At 46.0% G+C, this 12736-nt stretch overlaps 1 protein-coding gene across 1 annotated transcript in view; it reads left to right on the top strand.

Moving 5' to 3' along the window:
- The window catches only part of SMARCA2 (SWI/SNF related, matrix associated, actin dependent regulator of chromatin, subfamily a, member 2), a 169883-nt gene that overhangs the window by 79495 nt on the left and 77652 nt on the right, over window positions 1-12736 (top strand). Inside the window, exons 22-24 of the mRNA XM_034647334.1 lie at window positions 2270-2316; window positions 4512-4678; window positions 9652-9815. Coding sequence (XP_034503225.1) covers window positions 2270-2316; window positions 4512-4678; window positions 9652-9815 — 378 coding nt within the window. The remainder of the gene's footprint in view (window positions 1-2269; window positions 2317-4511; window positions 4679-9651; window positions 9816-12736) is intronic.

Below are 12736 nucleotides of genomic sequence, written 5' to 3'. Positions count from 1 at the left end.
ATGACAACAGCTACAATACTAGCACCGAAAATAAAATCCCACCAAAAAGTCATAGCTGCTTGGGCACTCGGTGAAGGAGAACCCAGCATGCAGCCATGAGGCCGTGTCCCAGTCCACTTTGTAACCGTGACCTGGTGAAAATCTCTCCACATCTCCAAGCTTCAGTGCACTGGGCTTGTCATCACATGGTGACCGATTACAGGACAGGCAAAGGCTAAACTTTAAAAAAAAAAAATGAGAGAGGAAGCATCTTATACATTGATAACATATATTAAACAGATGGAAGGTGTCAATGAATTAGTGATGGATCTATATTGTTCTGTGGCCAGGGGGGAGCCAAAAAAAAAATGTCAAATGATGAAAATGACCAGTGTCCTGCCAGCTGAACCTGGCACCCACCATCCTATCCCCTCTTTTCCGAAAACAATTTTGAGATACTTATTCTGACTCGTAGGGGGGTTTGAGGACTTAGAAGTTATGAAAATTAAGTGTCAGTCTTACTTCATTTTCGTTGTCATGCAAAAAATTAGCCTTTGAAACATGCTAGACCATGTCAGGAAGGGGGATGATGCCTTCAGTCCTCAGGCTTCTGTCTGGAGAACCTGGGGAGCTGAGTTTAAGTAGCCTGCCATCCGTTCCTTGCATATTTCCATTCTAAATAGCTGTCAATTGAGAGAGGACTCTGATTTGCATTTTTTTTTAACATAAAAACTTTCGGAAGCGTATTCCTAGAAGTGAGGCCCAGAGTCATGGGCATACCTGGCCACGGCTCTGGCTCGGAGTTGGCGTGTGCACTTTGCCTCTGCATCTGTCTTGTTTGCACTCCCCCTTAGTTCATAGGAAATCACACCAGAAGCCCCCTCTCTCTGTTGGACGCACTGTTTCCCTGGGGACCTTCAAACCAGGGAAACGAAGACATTTTTTAAAATGATGCTAATCCCTGGGACACGTGGGTGGCTTGGTGGTCGTTTAGGCGTCTGCCTTCGGCTCAGGTCCCTCCTGGGATCAAGCCCCACATCTTTGGGCTCCCCGCTGAGCAGGGAGCCTACTTCTCCCTCTCCCTCTGCAGCTCCCCCTGCTTGTGCTCTCTGGCTCTCACTCTCTCCATCAAATAAAGAAATAAAATCTTTTAAAAAGCAAAAAACGATGCTAATCCCTAAACTTATCACCCTGCACTGACATGTACCATCTCTCTAGTTTTTATAGCCCTGCTTAGACGATAGGGACAGATCCCAAAAATCTAGCAAGGAGTGGCTGCCAGCGGAGAGGGAAGGCGTGGCTCTTGGAGTCAGAGTGGGGTTTCTGGCCATGTCCGTTGGTGTTGACTTGCCATCAGGGAAGCACACCGAGGGGCCGGTGCCCACCGTAAAGGATGAGCGTGTGTGAGAGGAGAGCTCAGAGGGGAAGAGCACTGATCCCCGGGAGGGAGAGCTTTGCTGCTGCTTGGGGAAGGAAGTGAAACAGAAGAGGGAGACAGCGGGCGGCTAGTGAGAAGGTGTGACATGCTTTCCTTCCCCACAGATGGTCTCCTGTTCCCTCCAGTCAGCCTGGAAGCACCACACAGAGAACAGGAATTTATTTCTTCTACAGGATCAGTGAGGAGGCAATTACGTGGTTAAAGAGTTTAAATTCAATTTGAAATTCTGAAATTCTCATTTTAAATTTAAAATTCTGTGTTTTGAGGACGGGAGCCCGGACACCCAAGGCAGCGGCCGGTGTCCACAGAGGGCCGCATCTGTAACAGAGAAAAGCACAGTATGGAGGGATGTCGGGATTTCTCTAAACTCAGATTTAGAATATAGTATACAGTCACCGTGACTTTCACTTTTGAATATTTTTGCAGTTTATTTCCGTGCATGTCTGAATCCGGATTTGCTTGTATTAGGCTCTTCCTCTAGTTTAGACTCCTTGGGGATGGATACTTCAGTTGTTTCTGGATCCCCCATACCTACCTGGCTCAGTCCTGGGTCAGTAGATGCTTAATCACTGTTTGATGAGTAAACTAACCCTGACATCCCAGTGTGAGACTCTGGAGACTTGCAGAAACTCCCAGGACAGATCTGTGGCAGAACAAAAGTCTGAATTCAAAGACGTCGAGTTTCTGGTTCATCGTCTGACAAGTATTTTCATATTTACTTATTATCTTGTTTCACTATACTCTAGAAATAAATGGGATAACTTCACTAAAAGAGTAATTATTAAGTTAATAATTTACATATTTGGGTAGGGTTTTTTTCTTAATAATTTTTTTCTCCTCTTTCTTTTAAAGGAATCCTTTGCCGAACACCTGGGCTATTCAAATGGCGTCATCAATGGGTAAATCTTAAAATTTATCTTTCTTCCAAAAAATAGTTTATTGGTCCTACCTGAACTTTTCACTCCATGGTGTTTCCTATCACACATGTACCTACTGCCAGCCTCCTGTGCCCGCCCCTCACCTCAGAAGAGGGTATGGGAGTTGTTAACCGAAATGACATCAGGCTTCTCTTGTACTTTACTGAAATAAATTACTGGATGCCTTGAACAACTGACTATTTAAAGGACACAGATCTCATTTAATAGAATTAAGAGTAACCTAATGTCCTAAAAATTCAGTGGAAGCTTCAAAAAGTTGTCACTTAAAACCAATAGGGTAGCTTGGGCCGAAAGAGAATTTATCGTATTAAATTTCAGGTTGATACTTAACACGGGTGTGCGTGAGAGGAAGTGTCTCATCTGCTGTGGATATGTGTGACTTTACACTACTCATTAGAGTGTGGTCCGTATAAGAAACATGTCTTGTTACAGCGGCCATTAAAGAGTGTCATACCTTCCAGCAATAACAGAAAAGTAACTTGCATTCACAAAAAGTCTCTTTTGCACCAGGGAACATTGATTATTAGGATGTGGGGGCCATTCTTGGATCCCAAAGGCAGATGGCATCACTGGGCTAAGAACTAGAAAGGGGACCCACCCAGAACCAGGGTCGCCAAGCTGTCCTGCTCCTGCTTGCTTCCCTCTCCTCTGGGTCCCATGGTCACTCCTGGCACCATGACATTGGCCAGGGTTGCATACGAACAACACGGCCGCAGGCGATGTTGGGGGGACGGTGGTTGGGGCAGGGGATGGAGGTTGGGAAGACATACACGTGAAACTGTCTGTTGGAGGCGACACACACTGTGTCATAGAATCTGCCATCTGATGACCCATTGCAGTGTTGTGGAGTGTGTGCACAGATGAGTGTTCCCAGCCGTATCGGCCTGACAATGAAGTTGTAATAATTTAACACATCCCTGTTGACCAAAGAGAGAAGGAATTCATTATGGAGGAGAAAAGGCCCTGCTTTAGCTCATTGACACCACCATCCTCTTTCTGAGTTGAACTTCTCTGTAAGCCGGGCCTCTTGTCCCCTCCCCAAGTCCATTCCTACAGTGCACATGGTGATCTTTTAAAAAGATGTGGCCGATCTCGCCACCGCCCTGTTTCAAATCCATGGGTGGCTTTCTGTTGCACTTAAAGCAAACACACTCAGTGCAGCTAGAAGAGTCCTCCGGCATCTGCCCCCCCCCCACCCGCTGCCTCTCTGCCCTCGTCTCCAGAATTCCCCTGTTGCTTATGTTCAGTTCCTCAGACTCACCAGGCTGCTGTACTCCACAGGGCCTTTGCACATACTCCCCACTTCCTGGAATCTCCCCCTCCCAGCCCCAGTTCTTTAGCTAGCCGCCCTGTGGCTCATTATCAGTTCTGTCTCCAGCAAGGTCACCGGCATCAAGGGTTGGCAAAGTTTTTTCTCTAAAGGGCCAGATCTCAAATATTTTTGCCTTTGTGGGTCACAAAGTCTCTGCCCCAAGTTTGCTGTTGTGTGGCGTGAAAGCCGCCGAATACACAAAACAGAAATGAGTGGGCCTGGCTGCGCTCCAGTCAAAACTCTATTTACAAAAACAGGCAGCAGGCCAGGGCCTAAATTTGCCAAACCCTGCTCTAATTTAAAGATGTCACGTGTTGCTGTGCGTTGTCTCATAGCAACTTGTTATTTTTCTCTTTAGTGCTCATCACAATTTGCAATTAGCTGTCTGGAAGGCAGGGAGTCTATTTTCTCATCCGTATACACGTGCCTGGAACTGTGCCCAGCAGGTAGTGCTAGGTGCTAAAGAAATATTTGGACGCATCTTAAATGCCCTAAATTAATAACTTTATGTGCTTACCAAGCAGCAATTTAAGAAAACACAATGGATTCACGACTGTGTGTGGATAAGAGAGAGAGAAAGAGGGAGAGAGAATTGAGAGAGGGGGACAGAGAGCGAAAGTATTAGGAACACACAAGAATTTCCTTCCCTTTCCAGAATCAGTCGCCATACATAGCATATATAATGTACTCTTTGTGGGTCTTGTATAGAAGTATTCGCTTGTTCCATGACATGCCCCCATCGCTCTGGGGTGGATATTCATTCATTCATTCACTGAAGCTATCCTGGATCCTTCAAAAAGACAGCAGTAATACCGTCTTCTTGCTTTGCCTTTTTGGGCTTCAGGGCTGAGCTGTATCGGGCCTCAGGAAAGTTTGAGCTGCTTGATCGTATTCTGCCAAAGCTGAGAGCGACTAATCACCGCGTGCTGCTTTTCTGCCAGATGACGTCCCTCATGACCATCATGGAAGATTACTTTGCTTTTCGGAACTTCCTGTACCTTCGCCTTGATGGTGAGTCCCAAAGGGATCAGGCTCGGAAGCCATGCCATGGGGCGTGCAGGGGAAAGGGGCACTTAGGTCCGGCCCCAGCCGGCAGGAGGAGTGAAACTGTTGATGAGTTAACTGGCAGGGTGAGGTGCAGCTTTTGCAGATAGCAATTTTTATATCCTCCGGCTTAAAATAAGCCGAAATCACTCACACAGCTGTTTACCCCCCCCCAGACAAGCCAGTGCAAGTGGACTTGCAGGCATTTATAAGTACCCCAATTAAACTAAATGAAACTAAATTAAAATTTAAAAACCCTCTCTGCTTTTAGGTTGGTGTGTTACCTATGCGCCACGCTGAATATTCTGATAAGCCCTTAGCTTTTTCTGTTGAGGCGTATTTTAAGGGGATAAAGGCTGTGTCTCCTCTCTTCGGTAACACTGTACTTACTCATTTAGGATGATACTGAATTATCATTAAAGCTTCTTTCTTTTCCCAAATAGAACATATCTCCCTGCTGCATTAAGAGATAGGGCCCCATTGTGTCCTGGATTTTACAAACTATGTGAAATGCTTGCCTGATCTGCCTGGCATTTCAATTTTTAGAAAAATCAGTAAGAAGATACGAAAAGGAAGGAAACATGAGTTTAGAGATATTTATTTCCAAAATTACTGTATGATTTGGATGCCAGCCCTAATATTTTCGAGGTTGAAAGATACCAAATGTGGCAGGGGCTAACACTTTGAAAGAGCAGTACATGGGAATAGGAGCTAATTTACAGGCAGGATGGTGTGGAACCCCTGCATACAGAACAGTACAGTGTTACTAATATCTTGTTTTTATCTGATGCAATCTTCAAGTTGTTGTTAGGTGGAAATTTAAAAGTTTATGTTCCATTAAAAGGTTTTATTTTGGGGCACCTGGGTGGCTCAGTTGGTGAAGCGTCCGACTCCTGATCTCAGCTCAGATCTTGATCTCAGGGTCGTGAGTTCAAGTCTTCTGTTGGGCTCCGCACTGGGTGTGGAGCCTACTTAATAGAAAATAAAACATAAAAATAAATAAATAAACAAAAGGTTTTGTTTTACATTCAGTCCAACGTTCTGTCCCCCCGGTTGCCACTCATTAGATAGAGCTGGACACACACCAACCTCAGACCTGCCGTCCTCTCTCTTACTTTTATTTTTCAAATGAATTTTCTTTATGGTCTACCTCCTGGAGTGTTATTAATTTTTGAACTAATTATACCGCAGACAGACTTGATTTTGAAAAGTCTTTTTTACCTCTCCTCTCCAAGTCATGCAAACAGATGCCCGGCTAAGTCAGCGTTCCTTTTGAATTCGTGACACAGTTCTGTCGTCCACAGTCTGTCTCTTTTGCCACATCTCCTGCACTGTGTCTCGTCCTTTGTCCTTTGGCCTGATTCTCCCGTCCCCTCTCCGTGAGGGGCAAGGTCAGCACTCATCTGAAGGGCAAGCCTGCCTTCCCTGCCGCTCAGGTGTGGGGCAGCCCTGCCCTGGTGTCCCACACAACTGCTCTTTACTACTTTGTGGCTTTTCATTCGGAATCTCCCCTTTGAGGATTGGCCTTGGAGTATTCGAGTCTGTGAAACTGGCAAGAAGTGCTTTCCTTGAAACAAATCTCTGTAATGTTTTCTTGCCAGCTTGAAAGAGTCTCCTTCGCAGGTTGCTGTTGGTGGGCTGACCTTATCCGTTTATTACTAATAATAATTGTCATAAAAGGTAACATTGATGGAATGCCTACTGCCTGTGGGATACGGGGCAAGGCGCGTCTTGGGCATTATTGATTTAACTTTCTCGGCAAACAAGCTGCTTTTACCCCCTTTTACCGAGGTACGAATATGATCCCCATTTCACAGATGGGAAAACAGAGGCTTAGAGAAATGAGCTAACTTATGCGTGACGTACATGGCGAAGCCAGTGTCTAACTTAGATCTCTCTGATGCCAGCTTAGTTCAGAATCAGTTTTTGCAGACCCAGGAAGATATATCCCATCTCCGAAAACACAGGCTGCTTTCCTGGCGGCAGCATTTCAAGAATGATTTTGAACTTACTCAAAATTTTTAAAGTGGTGAATTGGAACGAGATGGAAGATGAATGGAGCCGCTGCGTTCCTGCCGTCAGAGGCCTCACCGTTAGGTTGGAGGAGACAAGTACACAAGCTTCGTAACAAAATGTTACAGATGGAGTTGAGAACACGGTGCAGGCTTTGCCCACAAGAAACAGTAGCCATTTGTTTTGGGGCTGGAGAGAATCAAGGGGCAAACAATCCATCTACACACAAGTGCACCAGCCTCCAACCACCGGCCCCTTCACCCGCTGGTTAAAATGACTGCAGATTTTCATGGCTGAAGTTGAGGTCTTAAATTTTTGACCTCGGGGCGGGGGGGGAATCACTCAATGACAGCTAAACAGATTTTTTTTTTCCTGCAAGCATTTTGGTTGCAGGAACGGATCTGGCTACTGTCCCGTTATAGTCTTTGTTTTCGCTGGAAATGATTTTTGAGTGAGAGCGAGCGGTGAAGCCACATCCCAGAAGACAAAATTTCCCCAAAGCAGCTGAAACTAAGTTAAAATTAGTCATCGTGAAAGCCTGGCGGTGTGCTCCTTCTGGCACATTCTGCAACTTCCAGCACAATCACACTTGCTGTTAATTGTGTGCTTGCTGATGTTCTGCCTCACAGTCTAACAGAACGTGGGGCTGACACTCATACTGAGCGTGTGAAAACCTGTGCCACCTGCAAGCATGGATTGGCTCTGTGGGTAAACCTCGACACAGTCATTCAAATATCCCCGAGCAAATATCCCAGAGATCGCTGATGATCTGCAGGGATCTCAACTCGGGGAACCTGTGCCTAATGGGAATGGTAATCCAGCAAAGTCTGAACCGTGTCATTAGCACTGTCATAGTTCTTTGCCTGAAAAGGGACTTAATCATAGGTTTTTCTGGCTTTGAAAGTTCATGAGTTCCCAGCTATTTAGACGGTGTGAATCCACACCAGAGATACGGTCCGTGTCTTTGCGTGAGGTCTCTGGCGTAGGGCCTGAAAACTCCTTTGACCAAATGATTTTGGTATTTCTTTTGTTTTCCAGTAATGTATTTTGCATTTAGGGTTATTTCCATCCCCAGGAGGCATATCCACTGACCAGTTTAATTTATAGCTTAATGCACATGGCCGATCCTTTTTTCAGTGGATTTAAAACTGAACTTACATCTTCAGAGCATATAAATGCTGTATTCTGCTGTCGGAAAACAGACATCCTTGTCTCTGGAAACTCCTTCTTTCCCTTACTTTAGAAACATCTTTGTTGTTGTTTCTGTGGCTTTCCATGTGCTTTAAGGCAGAGGGTAAATATGTGAACTGTGACTCCCGGGGAGTAATTTTGTTTAAATTATTGCTCCTGGAAAGACAATACAGGGAGCAGGTTTCATGATAGCACAGAACTCGTCTTCCAGTAGGCTCGAGAACAAACAGGTCACCGTGGTCGCAGAAAGCCAGCTCTGAAAAGAAAAAGAAAAAATAAAAAGAGCCCCACAGAGTTGAAACGTCACTCCGCAGAGTGCATTTAGTGCGCCTCCCCCCAAATCTAAACTCTTCACCATTTCTCCTTGCAGGATTTGACCAGGTGGCCAAACTCGAAATCTAATTTAGAAAGCAAAATGAGCTCTGAAGAACATGGCTTCGTTTAATGAGGAGAACCCCCAAAGCCCTTTGGTCCTAATCCCTGTTTGCTATATATGGGGAATTGAGGGTTTTTCCCCCCTCCTCAGGAGGGTACTTACTATTTCTATTAATGGAAGAACAGCTCCCCCCTCCCCCCACCCCATCCCCCTGCTGTGTTTGGGTATCTGACCCTCATGGTAACATGATTTCGTAAGCAGCCGTCACTTAAATATTTTAATCCTCTGAAACAAGTTGCTGGTGCCTTTTCATCCTTAAAAAAAGCACACCATGTAGAAGTCATATTTGTGTAGCAGGCGTTTAGGGACTATTGTGAGACACGCGTATCTGTTTCCCAACAGCCTAAAGCCACGCGTATCTGTTTCCCAACAGCCTAAAGCCTTTTTCAAAACTCTGCAGCAGTGCTTCCCGGGTAAATACAAACACAGAGTGTGTGATTGGGTGGCTGATCAGGAGGCAGGTGCGGGGGCCTTGATGCCCTAAACGTGAGGCCATGCTCTGGGGTCTGGCGCGCTCCGCTTCCTCCCCATCGTGGAGTCTCCTTAGGCACCGTGGAGCCAGCCACTGGCAGGTGCATTACCAGGGTCAACACCCTGTGAACTCAGCAGAATGTCAACATGAGAAACGGACTCAAGAGCTTCCATATACATGGCTATGGATATATATGGAGTTCTTGTGGCTTCAAGTCGTGCTAACCTGGATAAAAATATTCCTTTCACGTGTTTCCCAGCCAGATCACGCTCAGGAGCAGTCCAAACGGTAAAACGCAGTGGAAATCGATTTCCCGTTTGTTTCCACCCTCTTGGCATAAACAACTGCTTGCCCTAATGCCCGTCAGCAAAATTGCCTTAAACCATTATAATAATCTTTGTAGGCACATGTGCGTGTGTGTATGTGTGTGTGTGTAGGTAGGTAGGTAGGTGGGTTTTTGAAAATTATTTGGTGCTCTAAGCACAGAAATAAATCTGGAAAATGTTTTCATTAACTTTTAGTGTAACGTGAGAATGTTCTGGTATTCGTAAAGTTACAAAGGCGCCCAGTCCTAAGTGTTTAAACCCAGCGTTTTGAAGCCATAGGACAGTGTTCCTTCTTGATTTGAGAAAAATCTCTTTCTCTCTCTCTCTCTCTCTCTAATTGTAAAATGTCCAAAGTTCCTTTCAAAAAGTACAAAAACCTCAGGGGATTACCTCACCGGTGCCAGGAGGCGTCTGTTTCTCCAGGAGGCCAGCCGATCTCTCTAGCTCTGTGCCATTTTCGGACGGGAGTTAATTGGCAAACTTACTTTTCTTATACCCACAGGCACCACCAAGTCTGAGGACCGCGCTGCTCTGCTGAAGAAATTCAACGAGCCCGGGTCCCAGTACTTCATCTTCCTGCTGAGCACGAGAGCTGGCGGCCTGGGCTTGAACCTTCAGGCAGCTGATACCGTGGTCATCTTTGACAGCGACTGGAATCCTCACCAGGTCTGTCTCTCTCTGACGTGGGTGCCGGCATCCCTTCTGGAACTAGAGAGACTAAAAGAGTATGGGTGTCGTCATTCACATACATGGGGAAGAGCAGATTTCCAAAAGAGTGGGCCATTTCTCCAAAGGGCTCTCTTACCTTACCTCCCTTGGTGATAAGACGCCTTCCACATGCCTTCGCTGTGCCTTTGAAAGCTCTGGTTTGGGGTACAGAAACTCAGGCTCTGCTTAGTTTTAACCCCATCTCCTGGGATTGGCCCCAAAGCAAAGGATGTTTGGTTATGGGATACATCACAAATGGTCCAAAACATAAACGACCACATCTAACATTTACTGGACCCTAACTCTGCGCCAGCCTCCTTCATTCCGTTTTCACAACGCTGTCAGGCTGTTAACGTCACCAGATGCACCCTTCCGGTCAAGGAGGATGAGTCCCCAGAAGCTGTAAATAGGTTCCCGAAGGTCAAACAATTAGTATATAGTAGTTTGTCTTTTGGTTTGTGTGTTTTGTTTAAAATCACCATCACAGTCTACCCCACAGAGCATCTGCTATGAAGTTCTTTGAGCCTGGTAAATAGACAGTTCTCCTTTTTATAGGGGTGGTTTGTTGATTGAGAAAGGTGCACGGCTCCCTGCTGGTTGCCTCCGTGACGCAGGGTGCTAGTACCCCTGGTGGTACGAAATTGGGTGGAATGATGTTTGTCGGGGTTTGATTCATTTTGGAGCATATGCGAATTCAAAATAGTAGAAAGGAAAACCGCAGCTCTCCTGTGCAAATGTGAATCATACATCGGCTTCGCCCGGGCTGCTCCCTGCGCCTCGGTTTCCTCAGCTGCGAACACGCAGAGTAGTAGTCTCACTGGGTCACGGTGGGGACTGGGACGAACAGGCTTACAGCTCTCGTCTGGGGCAGGGAACGGAGTCGCAGGGTGCACAGTACGAGGAGAGAGCTTTTACAAAAAGCACGCACTCCTGCTTCCCAGACTTCTCGAGACAGTCAGGAGCTCCCCAGAGATTCTGCCGTCTTCGTTTCTCTCCTAGCTGAGGGGCGCTGATTTTAAGAATAGACCAGTGGTTCCAAGCCTCGGGGTGGCCACCGCCATTGGACCACTGCTGTGCCCCCCAGCCGTTCTCTCTCGGTGAATACGGTAAAGACAGCTTCTGTGGAAACGTCTGGACCTTGGAAAGGGCTCCGGAGCTCCAGCACAGAGTATATTAGTTCCGAGTCTTCGGAAAATATTTTTATATGTTTCATATATTTTTATGTCTCACGCTGCGCTCCCAGGCACAGGTGGAATTCTCATTCCCGTGACAGACCTGCAGTTTTCCTGGTGACTATTATGAACTCAGAGTCAATCCCACGTTTTGAGGGTGGCTGCCGGGCCACAGGCGCTGAGGCTCGGCTGGCCATCTAGAATGTGCCGCTTCTCCTCCCTGAGGTGTTCGGTGTGGTTCAGATCAGCCTTCCTCTGCTACCCAAATCTTTACTGAGAGAAAAAAAAAAAAAAGCCTGTCTATAGGAGAGTGGAGGGTGCGCTAGATTTTATCTTTGGAGGTAGGCACATCTGTGGCTTCTCAGCTGACCACCTGCGTTGGCACCGTGCAAATTCCAAATGGCAGAGGAATCCACTCCCTCTAGAAATGCTGGTTTACCAGGGAAAGGATGCTGGGACATCCATGCCTGTGTCTCTTCCTCTCCTTCCGCTTCTCTCTCTCCCTCTGTCCCTGTCTCTCCCTTTCTCTCTGTCTGTCTCCCCCCACCGTCTCTGTCTCTGTCTCTCTCTCTCTCTCTCTCTCACATACAATACACATACACAAACTTACAACCATTAACTCAATGTGGAACTCCAGAATCAAGTAAATTGCATGAGCATTGAACAATCCATTCACCTTTCACTGTATTGGAACTAAAACTCAGGCAACAAAACACACAGGACCTCAGACTTCCTCTGGTCTAATTTAGCACAGGTTCCTGGCAGTGGGCCATATATTTCTCCCAATATTTTTGTCTGCCGCAGGTAGATTTCGCTACCATCAGATTTGGGCAACTGGCCTGATCATATTTTTCATGTCTGTCACTTAAACGCGGCCATTAGCTTGGGCAGACCTTTTTTTTTTTTTTTTCGTTTTCAGAAGTCCGTGATCTTAGAATGATAGAGTATTGATTTTTCATATAAAAGGTAAGAGAACTAACTCATTAAGCAAACGACTCCACTAGATACTACAAGGCAGTTTGCAAACCTAATTACATACCTAGTCTTCGAAATGCTTTCCACGTGAAGAAACCAGTCGCTGTCAACTTGTCTGTGTCTGTCTGGGTGTGAATCCTGGCTTTGGGCTCTTTCCATCCTATACCCCTGCATAAAGTGCACGGTCCCCAAAACGAAAGCTGTGGAACTCTTTCTACCATGTTGGTTCTAGCATGCATTGAAAGCAAAAAAAGTGTCTGTAATAATTCTTTGTCATGTTGAATCAAAATTAAGGCCTTAGCGACCAAATAGTGGTTCTGTTAGACCAAAGTTGACAGATTGAAGATAGAGGCCTAAAAGTCACTAATTGGAGGCTCTCGCTAGATGTAAAGTTAGAACATAGACATGTGGAATTAGCAGTAAAATCCCTCGGGATTACTGAGGCTCTCATTTCCAAACTGTGGATTGGAAACATGGCTTGGGACCCTTATCATTAGCCCATGGAGCTGAAGTTGAGTTGTTTACACAGAAGGACCAACCACAGAGTTACCTTGGAGTCCCTCTTCTTGGACTATGTTCTTGTCTCCAGATACAGTCACACCTCCCTAGAGTGATGGAGTGTCTGACCAAGATCTCAGAAGTACTGAAGAATCCACCCAATAACGACAACATGGATTTCTTTGTCACTGTATGCCCCCCCATTTTGTCTTACAGGCTACATTCTATAAACTT

This window comes from Ailuropoda melanoleuca, chromosome 17, assembly GCF_002007445.2.
Source record: "Ailuropoda melanoleuca isolate Jingjing chromosome 17, ASM200744v2, whole genome shotgun sequence".
In the NCBI taxonomy this organism is placed as follows: Eukaryota; Metazoa; Chordata; class Mammalia; order Carnivora; family Ursidae; genus Ailuropoda; species Ailuropoda melanoleuca.
Note: the sequence above shows the minus strand (reverse complement) of the source record. Positions and strands in the feature narration are given on the sequence as shown.